We start from the raw sequence: 15,525 nt of genomic DNA, 5'->3' as shown, positions 1-15,525 counted from the left end.
AAAAGATAAATAAGAATCCCACATCAAAGGGATGCTGAGGAAACAACAACAAAAATCCTTGGAAGTGCCAACCATAGATGATCAACAAATGTTGACATCCCATGTTCTTCCTCTATCCTGAAAAACATACTTTTCTTTTTTCCAGAATATTTCATTTTGGGCAACAGACAAAAGTGATTTGAAATCAAAGTCATTCATTTGTTAACTCTTTATTGACCCCACTCTATTCTAAGCACAGTTTACGGTTTGGCAAGGCAGAATGCTTTGATGCTTCAGAGTGAGAGAGTGTGGGTGTGATAGATTTATTAAATAGTAGACACTGTAGTGTGGATTTAGTAAAGAGTCCATGGTTTTCACCTGATTGGCAAAGGGGTCCTTTAAACAAAAAAGATTAAGAACTCCTGCTCTATGGTTTTGGACATACAAAGTATAAAGATATAATTTGTAATGAGTGCAAAAAAAGATAGGGCTGGGCGAAGGGTATAGGAACAGTGTATGTGCATGCTCTTGAAGTCAAGTTGGTATCAAATCAAATATGACTCATGTATTTAGGATTTTAAATTTTAACCCCATGGTAGCCACAAGGAAAAGAGGTGAAAAATATGTCCAGAAAAAAACGAGAAGGAATTCAATATGGTACAATACAAAAAAATAAAGTAAATATGAAAATAGGCATTAATTAAAGAATTAAGGGACCCACAAAGAGAGCTCCAAACTGCACTGGAGAGGACATGAGGGAGAGGCCAAGAAGGGAACCAGGAGGTTCTGTGGTTTCTCCTATGGCTTCTTGAAGCTGTACCTGCCCAGGAGATGCAGCCCTTTACCTGTCCTCCACGGCTCTGAGGAAGCATTTGATAGCTAGAAAACATGCTTATTAAAATGTTATTTTCTTAAGCAGTTCTGAAAAATTAAAATAACTTTCTCAGCTCTAATTGAACTGGTTTTCTATTAACCTAATTTTAGTAGTTTATTCTTTGTTCTTAGTTCCTAAAAGGACATTAACCAGAGCTTCCCTGTTCTACTCCCAGAGAAGTAACTTCCCTGGGATAAAAAGGCTGTGAACCAGGACATCAAAGAGAAGTTTTACATATATCTCAGCAAAACCACAGAATGATGCCAGGAGCACCTTATAGCCCAGGAAATCTGAAATTTCCCTCCGATAAAAGGTCATGAACCAGGACATCAAACAGGAGTTTTGCATATAGGAGATAACACTGGAGTAAGAAATTTGCCCACATGCCCCCCGGTTGACCTTGAAAAAAAATTCTAGAGTCATCACCTACATAGCAATCATCATTTGATCCTCAACTCCTATTCCCCCTATAAAAACTCTATCCCTCACCCCCCATCCCCACTGGGAACTGGTTTGGGGCAAAATTCTCCCAGTTCCTTGCTCGTGCACTTGCAATAAATCACCATCTCACCGAGAGAAATGTTTTTTCTCTTTAGCTGGATCGGGTGGGCCTTTCTATTAGAAGTAGCCGTGCATGCAGTGACACGAACTGCCTTTAAGTCTCCTCTGCCTCCTTTGTCTGGGGCAGATTGGAACAATGTCTGCTCTCAGAGCAGGGCCCCCAGAGTCTGAAGTTGCTAATCATAAGCAGGGATGAGCTGCACCTCACTGGATCTCGGGGAACTCAGTTTCTATGTCTTACTCTGGTACCAGCAAGCTGAGCCAGAGGCCAGAACCCCACTATACCTGCTGCTAGCTAGAGTGGGGGATGGGCTGCAGTAACCACCGGGCAGAGAGAGCAATTCATTTATATTTACTGCAATTTACCAGCCTCTTCCTCCCGCTCCTCCCTGTATGCTGCACAGTGTTCTGCTGGACTCTGGAGTTTTGAAATAGTTTATCAGACAGTTGTGAAATAGTTGATCCTGCCTGTTCTGGTGAAAAGACTGATTCCTGGGGCTTCCTACTTTACCATCTTCCTCTAAAAAGCAAATTTCAGTCAACCATGTTAGAGGAAAGACTCAATTATCTTTCTGTTCTTTCTATAGAAAAGAATATTATAAAATAGTTGTCATATGAGGAAGCTCTTAAAGAATATGTATTGAAGACAATGAAAAAATTTTAGAATTGTGACAGGTAGTTAAAAATAATTTTTTCTTGATTTTATGATGATTGTAATATCAGTTTCATAAAATTCATAATGTAATGGTTCATTTTTCTCATTCTAAATGAATATTCACTTATGTATTTTTTGTATTTGAGGTTTTCAATTCTTTTTCTTGAAAAGGAACCCCCAAATTGTTTAAATTCCCGGCCTCATAAAGCATGCGTCCCCACCTTGCCTTTTCATGTTTACCAACAGGATAAGTGAAAAATGCTATCTTTTTGTTTTCATTAATAATACTGTGGTTTCTAGTGAGATTGTACATTGTTTCACACATATATTGGCTATTTGTATTTGTCCATTTTTCTATTGATTGTGCCTTATTAATTCGTAGGGACTCTTTATATTAAGAATACTAATACCTTGTGGATCATTTGAGTTCCAAATAATTCTCTCTATGTTACCTTTTTTCTTTGGATATATGGTATTCTAAATGGAAAATTTTCTCATTTTTCATATAGCCAAATACCTCTTTCTATTCTTTTACTGCTTGTATGTTTCCAGTTTTCAGTATTAAGTTCTTCCCTACCCCAAGGTTATATAAATATACTCCTAATATTCCATCTTTATAGACACATCTTTAATTAATCTGAAATATATTAATTCTTAATCCTTTCCTAGCCAGTAAGCAAGCAGACCCCCACTTCTTGTCTAGATTTTGGGAAGAAATTACCTAATGAGAGAGAAGCTTCTCTTTCAACAGACGTTGAGGGTGATAAACCCATGAGGCAGGCCCAGAGGGCAGGAGCAAGAAGGGGGAACACCCTCCAAAGGCAGAGCCCTAATCAGAGAAGTGGGGTTGCTGCAGGGCCTCTCTCATGCTTGCTCAGCTGATGCTTTGAGACCAGTATTGACCACAATGATTTTCCCTTTCAACAAAAAAGTTGAAAGTGGGTCCTTTCAGTAATGTTTAAAAGGGGCCAAACTGAGCTTGGTGACACATTTCCCAAGAGTACCATATGCAGGGAGTGAGGGGGAGTAATTTTACAGTGAAGAAACCAGGCAGACACTACTTTGGCGAGGTGATCAAGGTCACATCATCTGGGTGAGTCATGCTGATAGCAGGTACCTTTAACATGATGTGATAAAAATGGCATTTCACCTCTATCTCTTCCTCCCCTAAACCCATAACCCCAGACTAACTAGGATAAAAACATCAGACAAACCTAAATTGAGGGAAATTCTATGAAGTTCCTTTTCAGTACTTTTCAGGCTATGCAGGTCATCATAAACAAGGAAAGTCTGAGAAGCTGTCACAGAGCAGAGGAGGTTAAGGAGACATGCCAACTAAATGCCATGTGCTATCCTGGATAGTATCCTAGAACAGAAAAAGGACATTAGGGAAAAACTTGTGAAATAACTAGTTTAGTTACTAGTAATGTACCTGTACCAATGTTGGCCCCTTATTTATGACAGATGTACATTGTGATATAAGATTTTAACAATAGAAGACTTAGCAGAAGAGTGTATGGGAACTCTCTATTATCTTTGCAACTTTTATGTAAATCTAAAACTCTTCTAAAAATAAAAGTTTAAATTAAAAGGGAGGTTCAGGTCAAATATCATTGCTAGCCACATCCTTCCTGACGGAGTATACCCAGGCCAAGAAGGCATCCTGCCTTGGGAAATGAAGTGTTGGTGTCTCTAAAACCTAGTGCTTAATTTGAAAAAACTATGTGGGTGGGTCAGGAAGGAATTTTGAAAAGTCATTTCCCCTGTCCAAATTCCCCCAGCTAGCTCAGAGAAGCCCTCTAGAACAGTCAAGTCTGTCTGTCCTGGCCACCCCAACTGTCCTACCCCAGCAAGTACATACAAGTCTTGCTAGGAAAAAAATGCTGGCTCAGATGCTACCCAGGAAGAAGGTTGCTTTTTTGAACCAGTTGCTTCTGGTTCTTGAACCCTGGCTCTTTTCTTGACCTTTGACATTTGCTTTTGCCATACACACACACGCACACAAACACAAACTTTGCTTTAGTGACCAATTCAGAACACCTACCCTGATTTTCTGATCCTGGCTTCTCACTTTACTCAGCTCTGCACAATCTTTTGACTTCTGTACCTCCTGAGGCTGCAGGTGAGAGAGTCCTTCTTCTCACCTAGATCCCTTACTGACTAGCCCAAGGACCACTGGGTCTCATCTGGAAGAAACAGGCATTGTGCGGCTTCACTTATCCATCTGATGGACAACCATTAGCAGGAATATCATCATAAAGGGCATCCTCTCTTCCTGAAGAAAAATACAGGTTACCCTTTTTATACTGTTCTCTATCAATAATTATACTAATCTATCTAATTATGCTTTCATAGCATATATTCTGTTCTTTTCAAGGGAGCTGTGACGTGGGTTAGTTTCTGATATCCTCTTAAGTTTCCTGATCCCCGGAAAGTCCTGGCCATGTGCTCACATGTCAATACCCCAGGGGGCTTGGTTAGCAGAGGTGCTGAGTGGGGGAAGAGAGGCAGCCAAGCAGACCTGCATTCTCACACTGTGCAGCAATCCAGTGGTTGAAGTGAGCTAGAAATCTGCACTTACTTCAGTGTCAAATTGGTTTATCAGTAACCTCCTCAGATGCCATGCTGAGGGGCTGGATGTGCAACTTTTCTACGGAATAACTTAGAGCTGCCTTAGCTTGATGGCAAGAAGCAGTTGAATGAGTAAATTTGGGAAACTAGCAGCCTCAGAAGGAAGCTGACCTGGAGGGACACTAAAAATTAGTTGCTAAACGAACCTTTATTCTACCATGGGTTATAGCAGGGCTGTGTAAGAAATCTCATAGGGGACTGGGTTTGACTGTGGAGAAAATGAGCATGCTAACAGACAAAACTTCCAGAAGTTTCTGTTTACCAGTCTAAATTCAAAGTCTGCTGTTCCAGCAAGGGATAGCAGAGGAGATCAGATGAATGAATGGGTATGTGGTGAGTGCTGCTTCCTGAGTCCCCCCATTTTCTTTGTGGGTGGTGGTGATGGTGTTCTGCCTGCCACATTACAAACCACTCATTATTAATTACTTCATAGAGCTGGGAATGTGGGGAGCAGGGTCATCATAACACACATACATATACACACACATGCTTTAGCAAGTCACCACACTTGGACCTATCATCTGGGTACTGAATATAATTTTTTTGCTGTGCTCCCTGCACTATCTTGCTCTGTGCCCACAGGTTTATAGAAAGTCGAGGTTGTGCATGTACCATCTCACTCTCTCTGTGTAATAACATTAGTCTGTGGGTCTGCACAATCATTTATTCACTGGGGTCACAAAGCCCAGGAGGACCAAGCAGAGCAGATCTGGCTGGAGCTACCATGTGGTAGAACCTTGGGCAATAATTGCGGAAGAGTTACTAGAATTCAGAGGCTTTGGGAAGGGATCAGGAACTCTGCCTTATGAATCCAGGACCTCTGTTTCCTTCTGTTTTAAAACTCTTCCTGCATCTTTATAGAGCAATGTTTCTCAACCTTTTAAAAAATAATTATCAAGTCGCTGCTCCATGGCAGAAGAGGCGTGACCTGACTTTCTACTCACTGTGTCCAGGAACAGTATGCAGACCTATGGAGCTGAACAAAGTGCTGAGGTATAAACCCTGGCTGAACGAATTTAACCCGGCCTTGGACAACCAGATGCTGGACAACATGAGATTCCTCGGCATGATCTTCAGCACATATGGCCTTATGCTTAAGCTGAAGGGGTGTGCTTGGGTTGCAAACTACTCTTCCTTCATCAACTTTGCCAACTCCTGGAGCTCGGAGGACACCAAGCAGATGATGAGTAGCTTCATACTGTCCATCTCATACTTCTATAACATCCCCTTAGAGTGATATTGCCTCCCTTTCAAATGCATGTTAAAGAAGCATGGGACTGCTGCTGCAAACATTGCTACCCACAAGGGTGAACTGTCTTCTTAGATTTTCTCCTAATGTCTTTTTTTTTTTTAAGATTTTAAATTTATTTATTTTATTTATTCTCCCCCTCCCCACCCCCCGCCGTTTGTCTGTTCTCTGTGTCCATTTTGCTCCGTGTTCTTCTTTGTCCACTTCTATTGTTGTCAGCGGCATGGGAATCTGTGTCTCTTTTTGTTGCATCACCCTGCTGTGTCAATTCTCCGTGTTTGTGGCGCCATTCCTGGGCAGACTGAACTTTGTTTTGCGCTGGGTGGTTCTCCTTCTGGGGTGCACTCCTTGCGCGTGGGACTCCCCTACGCGGGAACACCACTGCATGGCATGGCACTCCTTGCGCGCATCAGCACTGCATGTGGGCCAGCTCCACACGGGTCAAGGAGGCCTGGGGTTTGAACTGCGGACCTCCCATGTGGTAGACAGACGCCTTAACCATTGTGCCAAGTCTGTTTCCCGCTCAATGTCTTCTTGATGTCCTTTATCTCTTTAGCCATATTGTCTTTTAAAACAAATATTAATTGTTGAATTTATCTATTTAAAGATTTACTTATTTCTCCCCCCCCCCCCCCCCATTGTCTGCTCTCTGTGCAGTCAATGATGTGTGTTCTTCTGTGTCTGCTTGTCTTCTCTTTAGGCAGCATCAGGAACCAATCCTGGGACCTTCTGGAGTGAGAGAGAGGCTCAATCTCTTGCACCACCTCAGCTCCCTGGTCTCCTGCATCTCCTGTTGTCTCTCCTCTGTGTCTCTTTTTGTTGTGTCATCTTACTGTGCCAGCTCTTTGCTCAGGCCAGCTTGCCATGCAGGCCAGCAGTCCACTTGGATCAGCTCATTGCATGGGCCAGCACTCTGCATGGGCCAGCTCTCTGCTCGGGCCTGCTCACTGTGCAGGTAAGCCTTGCCTTCACCAGGTGGCCCTGGGAATTGAAACCTGGATCTCCCATATGGCAGATGGGAGCCCAGTTGCTTGAGTCACATCTGCTTCCCCAAATTGTCTTTTAACTCATAATTTGATTTTGGAAATTTGTATGAATCTCATTGATTAGTTGTCTCAAATCCTGTGTCTCATTTGGGGCTTTGATATATTCCTTTGCTTAGGCCATTTCTTCCATTTTCTTAGTATGGCTTGTAATTTTTTGCTGATGTTTAGGCATTTGATTAGGATGGTGAGTTTACTCTGATGTACAATTTCATTCTCTTTCATAGGGATTTAGTGGCAGGAGGCCATGTGTTACTGCCAATCTTTGCTTTGTGGTCCATCCTGTTCTGGGTCTTTAGGATTGTTCCCGTTGCTCAAATCTGGGCCCTGTACCCAGTAATGGGTTGCATACCCAATTCCAGGGGCTTTGGGGAAGGAGGCTATAAAGGCCAGAAAAAGCCTCTCATTTACTTTTAGTTTCCTCTCATGCATTTCCTTGGTGGGCCAGTGGATGGTGCTCTTTGGCAGGCCTATCAATTCAGACCCTGGTTGAAGTATATTCACTGCAACATAGACTGGATCAATGTGACAGACGGTCCTGCCTGGAGGCTAAAATCTCATAATTCATACTTTCTCAGAGGCTGTTCTCCAACCTTTGCTGGCAGCTCCCTCTCTTTTCCTGGGTAGGAAATAATTCCACTTTCCTCTGTGTCCTCAACAGTCCTGGTCAGTAGGTAGGATGATTGAGAGGGTCAGCTCTCTTTAGTCTGGAGCGAGTTTCCAAGGCAAACAATGGTGCAGTCCTATCCAACTTAGAAGGGCTCACAGGACACAGCAGACCAAACTTGTGCTGTCAAAATCTGAGTTAGCCTTAGGCTGTGTCCCTCTCTCTCCTGTTTCCTGGGGAGGTGGATCTCTGCGGCCCCCTTTGTCTGCAGCTGCCAAAAGCCTGAGGCCTCAGAATTCAAAATTGTCCTTAGGGTAGGGGAGAGCATTGGCAGTGCAGCTGCAGCTTTAACTCACAGTTCTGCTGTCGAGATTCTTTTCCTTTGCCCCTCTCTCTTCTGGGTAGTGTCCAGCCTTCCCCTGGTGTTCTAAACCCTAGAAGACTTTTTTCCAGGCCATTTTTGCCTGTCCTCTAGCTATTGTTCTGGGAGAGGAGAGAGTCTATGTCTTTCTAATCTGCTATCTTCCTGGAAGTAATCAGGAGATATTCTTTTGTATTTGGATGCTTTCACTCAACATTATGTTTGTGAGACTCATTCATCATGTTGTTCAGTCATTCTCATTGCTTATAAGGTTCTGCCAGATGAATATACCACATTTATGCATCTCACTGTTGTTTCTCCTTTTACAAAGAGGGCGCTGTGGAGATTTTTGGGTTTTTTGGTGAATAATGTATGCATATCTATGGTGGTTTGGGTGTGGAATTACTGGGTCACAGAATGTGTGAATGTTCATTTTCTGGATGCCTTTTAAAGGTCATTCCTGGTGAGAGCACCAAATATTATCCTGGGGGGGGGGGGGGCGGGGGAGGGAAGTAGCACACAGCCAGTAAATTGGTTATCCATCCTGAAAAGACTTGATGCCAGAGCTTCCGGTATTTGTCATCTCATCTTCTCCAGCCCATCCTCTCTAGCAGGCATCACAAAACCACAAAGGAAAACACACACACACATACATTCCAGAGCCTGCCTATGAAGAAAGCCAGGCAGCAAGTATACCTTTTCTATAGCAGCAAATTGCATTTCCATGGCCAGATGAGGTTGAGCTACTGGGAACCTGCAGGACTTGTAAGAGGAGCTTTTGGGGCTCTGGAAAATGTCCACTCTACTGTAAGCTCCTTCAGCTTATATAACCAGAGCTATGAAATGAATCTATCAACAGATAGTTTATTCATCTCAATTCTTCTCCTAAATTGTAAGCACTTAGTCAATTCTCAGTAAAAACAACCATAAAATTTAGGGCAAAAGAACCCTGTAATAGAAATTTGTCTTTCGAGAGACTTTTCAGCCAATTCTCCACAGCAAGCACTTGTAAGTGCTACTTACAAAAGGAAGTTTGGAACTTTAATTTATGGTTTATAGAAATGAGTGAATAGTGTTTCTCAAAATATAGTCTAAACATCAGCATCAGCATCACCTTGGAGGTTGTTAAAATGCAGATTCCAAGGAAGTAGATGTGGCTCAAGCAATTGGGCTCCCGTCTACCATATAGGAGGTCTGGGGTTTGATGCCTCATGCATCCTGGTGAAGGCAGGCTAGCCCATGTGGCAAGCTGGCCCACATGAAGTGCTGGCCTGTGAGGAGTGCTGCTCCACACAGGAGTGCTGCCCTGTGCAGGAGTGCTGGCCTACGTGGAGTGCTGGCCCACACGGAGAGCTGGTGCAGCAAGATAATGCGACAAAAAGAGACACAGAGGAGAGATAATAAGAGATGCAGCAGATCAGGAAGCTGAGGTGGTGCAAAAGAATGATCATCTCTCCCATTCTGGAAGGTCCTAGGATTAGTTCCTGGAGCCACCTAATGAGAATAGAAGCAGACACGGAAGAACAACACAGCGAATGGACACAGAGAGCAGACAGTGGGGTTGGGGGGTGGGGAGGAAAATAAATAAATCTTTTTTTTGTTTAATGCAGATTCCAGTGCCCTAGACTCAGAATCTTTGGGTGGGGTCTAGAAATCTGCATTTTAACCAGCTCAGTAGGTTGTTGTCAGGCACTCCAAAGTTTGAGATTCAAAGTTTGAGATGCTTTTGGAATCTGGAACTGCAATATGGGGAGATTAAATTATCCTATTGTTTACTCATAATCTCCTCTGCTGGTTCTAGGTAAATTCCAAATACTTGTCTGTAAAACTCTTCAGATCCTGGCCTCAAGAGGACTTGCTGGTTTTTTTTCTTTCCTGGGAAATGGTTGGCTGAATTATATAGAATTTTTTTTTAAAGATTTATTTCATTTATTTCTCTCCCCTCCCCCTGCCATTGTCTGCTCTCTGTGTCCATTTGCTGTGTGTTCTTCTGTGTCTGCTTGCATTATCCAGTGGCACTGGGAAACTGCGTCTCTTTTTTGTTGTTGTTGTTGCATCATCTTGCTGCATCAGTTCTCCATGTGTGTTGTGCCACTCCTGGGCAGGTTGCACTTTTTTCACATGGAGTGGCTCCCCTTACGGGGCGTGGGGCATCCCTACATAGGGGTGCTCCTGTGTGGCACGGCACTCCTTGCACGCAGCAGCACTGCACATGGGTCAGCTTACCACACGGGTCAGGAGGCCCTGGACCTGGACCTTCCACATGGTAGATGGATGCTCTATCACTTGAGCCAAATCCACATCTCATGTATAGAGTTTCTATGTGGGTGGATCATAAAATTTTGGTAATGGATGGGGGTGATGGTAGCACAACATTGTGATCACAATTAACAGCACTGAATTATATATTTGAATGTTAAAAGGGGAAACTTTACATTGTATGTACGTTACTAGAATAAAAGTAAAAAACAAACAAAAAACCACATAGAACTGTACAACACAGTGAACCCTATTGTGAAGGATGAACTTTAGTTAATCCTACATCACAAAAATGTCCAAGAAAAATGAAAAAAAAAAAAGTCCTTTCCTGAATTCTAACAAACATACTATCCTACTGCAAGGTGTTAATAATAGGGCATTATATGGGACTCTGTGTTTTATGTATGATTTTTCTGTAAACCTAATTTAAAAAAACACTTAAAAAAAAGAAAAGGCCACACAATTTTGTCTCTGTTCGGGTAGCCACTTCTTGGTTGCCCCCCTTGTCTGAGACAGCCTTCTGTGTCTATTTACCCATCACTCTGAAAGCGCACTGAAAACCTCCTTTGTCCTCACCTGCCAGCCACTTCAGAAGTGGTGTTGTTATTTTGGGGCAGGGTTCGAGATGCTGAACAGAATAAAGCTCTGATTGTGTTAAAAACCAGAAGAGGATAAGCAGCTAACACAAACACGGAGAGGGCCTAAGCACATGCTGTACCAGGGGGAGAGAGAGAAAGAGAGAGTGTTTTGTCGTGTGACTGTGCTTTGTTTCTGGGGGCTGAGAGTGCTCATGGAGAGCCCTGGCAGGCTTGCTGCTGAAACCTACAGGGTCCCAATGTGGCCAACCCGAGGCTGTGTCTCTTGAGAGGTACAGGCCTAAGTGCCTGCTCCTGTGGCACTGGGGACCTTCCCACAACCGTGCACGTACATCCAGTGCCTTCTTCCTGAATGCTCAATCCCAGAATGTCAAGCTTGTCGCCATACATTCCAAACACACGCCGCAATCTTCTGCTCTGAAACAGAAACTTCATGCATTTCCTCCTCGCCATCATGTTGCTTTTAAAACTTTTAGTAAAAGCAGTCACATGCCCTGGGACAATTATGTTCAAGGACACTTTCCCACCACAAGGAACACTGAAATAGAATAGGAAATGAATATGAATAGACAGCACTGGGCTAAAGATGAATGGTGGAAACTTTATACCGAAATGTCTTCCATGGAAGTTCACTTTCTTTAGTTTTAATGACTAACCACTGGATCATTGTGGCCAGATGCTGGTGACCAACCAGGAAACTGGAAAATAAAAAAGTAAACTGTTTCATATGGACTTTTAGCAACTCGGTGTATGTTTTCTTTTGTGAGAGCACAGAAGAATTGTGCTCTCACCTTAACTGAGTGACTGGGATTGAAGTGTAGCATATTTCACTATGAAAACTCTTTGATAATTGCATCATAGAATAGTAAAAGAAAACAGGCAGGACAAGGAAGGGAACTAACATTTAGGGAGCACTTACTCTGCCAGGATTTTGCTAGGAACATTACATAGAGGATGGTATTTGATTCTTACAATCACCCCAAAAGGCCAGTAATTATTGACTCTCCCCCTCCTCCTTTTAGATTAGGAAACAGTTTCACTGAGGTTAGGTAACTTGCCCAGGGTCACCCAGTATATAGGTGACTCTGCAGGGATTCAAATGTGGTTTTCACCTTTCCCTGGTGTCTTAAGGAGAAAGCTCTTTGGAATCTTAATAAAATAAGATCTCTCTTACATTAAGGTGGTCTTGCTAAAATGAATAATACCAATTCAGTAAGAGACCTTTGTTATTCATCTAGAGAACATTAATTTCTAGTCATGTGCTGTTTATTTTAATCAGGAGACCCAAAAACGGGCTCTGCGTTGTTGTAAGCAGCCCTTGAATATAAATGTAATAACTTTACCCAGCTCCATGAGGGCGTGAAGACTGGCCTTCCCATGAGACAGATGCAATATTTAAGATAGTTCCCAGTGCCCCCCAATCATCTTCTCCCCAACAAGGCAGATCCCTGGGGGGAGGAGGAGGGGATGATACAAGGTGACAGCTTGAGACTAAGGCCCAACCCTCTGAATTAAAGGAAAAGTAAGGAGTCTTTAATGCGTCTGTGAATGATATTTTGACTGCATACTCCTCCAGCTGAAGTGCTAAAACAATGGAAGAGAAGTGGTAAAACAATGGTAGTGAATTCCAACTTCAAGATTCCTCATCACCTTGCTGACAGCTAGAATTAGGCAAACCTAAGGAGTTTGGGCAGACGTGGGAAAAATGTGCTTCCTCACAGTGAGCCAACCTGCCCCTTATTTTGCTAATACCAATTTGTTCTTGCTTGGACTAATCTCTCTCTAATGATCCTGCCCTAGAAACTAAAGCTGCAGAGACAGGTAGGGTGGAAAAAGGATGGAAAAAGGAGGTGTACTTACACCCCAAAGGGCCAGAAGTAATACCTTGACTACCTCCAGTAGCGGTAATAGGACTGAGAATCCAGCTCCACCAAAGGGTTAAAAGGCCTGGAAAAAAAAGTCCAGATGCATGAAAAATAAGGTGAATCTCACAGATCTTTCAAAGAGCTGTTTGGTCAAGGATGCTAGTTGAAAGGACCTACTATATATAATTTGTAGTGCGTTCTCCCCCGTTCTATTTGCTTTATGCTCGCTCTTCTGAGGTTTGGCTTATGTCAGCCCAGTTTAACTGCAGAAGCAAGATGGCACTGGGATCTCGGCGTGAAGAAGCCCCACACTGCCTCCTTGAATTCCTTTCTCGGTTCCTCACCCGGATGTTCTCTACGTCCTTTAAGCCTCATAGCCCTATGATAGCATATAGGGCTATCCCTATAATAAGCGTCATAATTCCTTCTCTTTGGGATTATTCCTGCCTGTGTTTTAGGAACCAGAATATCCCAATTCCCGCGTGAGCCCCAAAGCCCCCAGCCCCAGGCGTGGCTGACCGGGGGCGCATTGGTCAACGCCGATGGACTGGAGGTGGATCCTCCAACGCTTTTCCCAGCTAGGATTTCCGTTCAGCCTTTGCTGTGGGGGGGTCCGCGCAGGCTCCACAGGGTCGGCCTCTCAGAGGAGGGCTGCGCCCTCGGCGGCCCGCGGCGAAGAGCTCCCGGTACACTTCCTGCCAGGCGGCGGGCGGGGCGGAGCTGCCCGCCTCCCCTCCCCCTGCGCTCCCCACCCTCCCTCTCCGCTCCCCACCCCTCCCTCTCCCCTCCCCACCCAGGCGCCCTCGCTTAGGGGGCGGGGCCCTGAGCGGGGTGGACGGCGTGGCGCGGCGGGCTGGGCGCTCTGGGCCAAGGTGCCAGCGGACCCGCGGCGGGCTCCGGCGCAGAGCGGGTGCGCGCGGGGTGGAACAGCCCGGCCCAGCCCAGCCGGCCCCAGCCCCGGCAGAGACGAGGCGGCGGGCGGCGGTGGCGGCCCCCAGCCCGGCCGGTGCGGGGCCTCGGACCGAGCGGCGGCCAAGCGGGGCCTCGGCCCGGGGCGCTGGCGCAGCCCGCCGCGGCGGACAGCAGGAGGAAGCGGCGGCGGCGCGTCCCGAGCGGTGCGCGCCATGTCCGGCGGGCCCCCCAAGGCCCTGGCCACCACGGGGCCCCACTCGCTGCGTGACTTGCCGCACCCGCTGGCGGGCTCCAGCAGCGAGGAGGCCGTGGGCGGCGACAGCACGCCCAGCCCCGACCTGCTGATGGCCCGCAGCTTCGGCGACAAGGTAGGGAGCATGGGGCTGGGGACCCTGGGGAGGTGTGATGGATCCGGAGTGGCCACGGCCACCCTGTAATCCCCTCCCGGTGAGCGGCCGTGCCCTCTCCCCCTGAGCCCTCGGCCACAGCGTCTTCTCTCTGCCGCCCCCGCGGGGTCGCAGCCACAGCAGGAGCAGAGTGGCCAGAGGGGCCGGCTTCCCGGGCTGTGACTGGCCGCGTGCGCGGGTGACAGCTGGTGGGGAGGGGGCCTGCCTGCGTGTCGGAGGCCGGGGGCGTGTGTGTCTGCACGGCGCCTGTGCCCTGGGCTGGTGTCGCGACCTCCTCCAGGCGCATCCCTGAAGGCTGAGCTGCCAAAGAACTTGTAGCTCCTCCAGTTTCCTGGGACTGCAAAGAAGCAGGAGTTGATGGTTTCAGTGGTAGGACTGGGCAGCCTTGGTCCCACTGTGAGAACTGTCTCCTGCCCCCAGTCTTTCCGGGGGGAGTGAGCTTTGTTTAGGTTTGCCGTGAGGAATCACCTGACTCAGACCCCAGCCAGCGCCTGTGGTTTTCTGTCTGGAGCCCCATTCACCTCCGACCGCCTCCCACGCTGTTTAGGTTTGGCCAAGGCTGGTTTTGTGGTTGATGCAAAGAAAGCTCGCCCTTTGCCCTTCTTTGTGCGGAGGGAAGCTCCTGATTTCCTAGGGCAGTACCATCCTCCTGCTGGTTCGAGAGACCCCGGGGCCTAGAGAGAAGTAGGGGCAGCACTCTTCCCCCATCCACCCCCCCCCATTTCAGCTGGGATGGCCGGTCTGGTCGGGAATTGAGCAGCCAATGTGTCAGCACTGCCTTTGCCCCTTATTAATTGCAGAAATTAGAGTTTTTCTTTGCACTTGTGATCAGGATTTCCTCCTCCTTCTAAAACACTAAATGGTGCCTCCTTCTCCCAATACTGAAGGGACTGTGGGGGCCTAACTTTCTTCTCTCCCCTTAGATGGGAGGGCATGGGGCACAGTGGAGATAGGTATGGAAGAGCTGGGCTTCTTGGACTTACAGAGAAATGTGCAGGGAGGCATCAGAATAGCCAGGGAGGTGGGGCTTGATGGACCTTCCTGAGGGAGGGACGGGGGTTGTGAGAGCAGAGAGTGAGGGGTGCTGTATAGCATTAGGAGCAGGACAGTTAAAAAGCTAAGGAAAGCAACAGATTGAGCAGCGGGAGGTGTGTGTGTGTGTGTGTGTGTGTGTGTGTGTGTGTGTGCACGTGGCTGTTTCTCTTAATTTTATAGAAGATTATAAACTCTGTAAAGGTTTAGGTCATTTGGGAATACCATGTCCACAGTTAATATTCCAGTCAGTAAATGTTACATGACTGAGTGAATAATTTGCTTTCTTATGGACAGAGAAATTTGTCCTAAATGAATGTAGGATAGGTACTAAAGTACTCCTGTTTCCTTCCTTTCTTGCTTCTAGGTTGCACAGTGAATTATCTATTGCTATATAGCAATATGTTATGGCTGAAAACAGTTTTTGAGGTTCAGGAAACCAGGAGAAGCTTGGCTGGGTGGTTCTGATTTGGGGTCTCTTATGAGGCTGCAGC

The 15,525-nt window shown here is 45.9% G+C and overlaps 1 protein-coding gene across 2 annotated transcripts in view; it reads left to right on the top strand.

Moving 5' to 3' along the window:
* SNX30 (sorting nexin family member 30) overlaps window positions 1-15,525 on the top strand; it is a 389,251-nt gene that overhangs the window by 264,037 nt on the left and 109,689 nt on the right. The window contains exon 1 of one of the 2 annotated variants that reach the window (XM_058302535.2): window positions 13,549-13,960. The exons of the other annotated variant lie outside the window; for it this stretch is intronic. Within the exon in view, the coding sequence (XP_058158518.1) occupies window positions 13,805-13,960 (156 nt within the window). The 5' untranslated portion in view covers window positions 13,549-13,804. Of the gene's footprint in view, window positions 1-13,548; window positions 13,961-15,525 lie in introns of those variants that run through there. 2 annotated transcript variants of the gene reach the window in all.

The sequence above is a fragment of the Dasypus novemcinctus genome, chromosome 8, assembly GCF_030445035.2.
Source record: "Dasypus novemcinctus isolate mDasNov1 chromosome 8, mDasNov1.1.hap2, whole genome shotgun sequence".
Classification (NCBI taxonomy): domain Eukaryota; kingdom Metazoa; phylum Chordata; class Mammalia; order Cingulata; family Dasypodidae; genus Dasypus; species Dasypus novemcinctus.
Note: the sequence above shows the minus strand (reverse complement) of the source record. Positions and strands in the feature narration are given on the sequence as shown.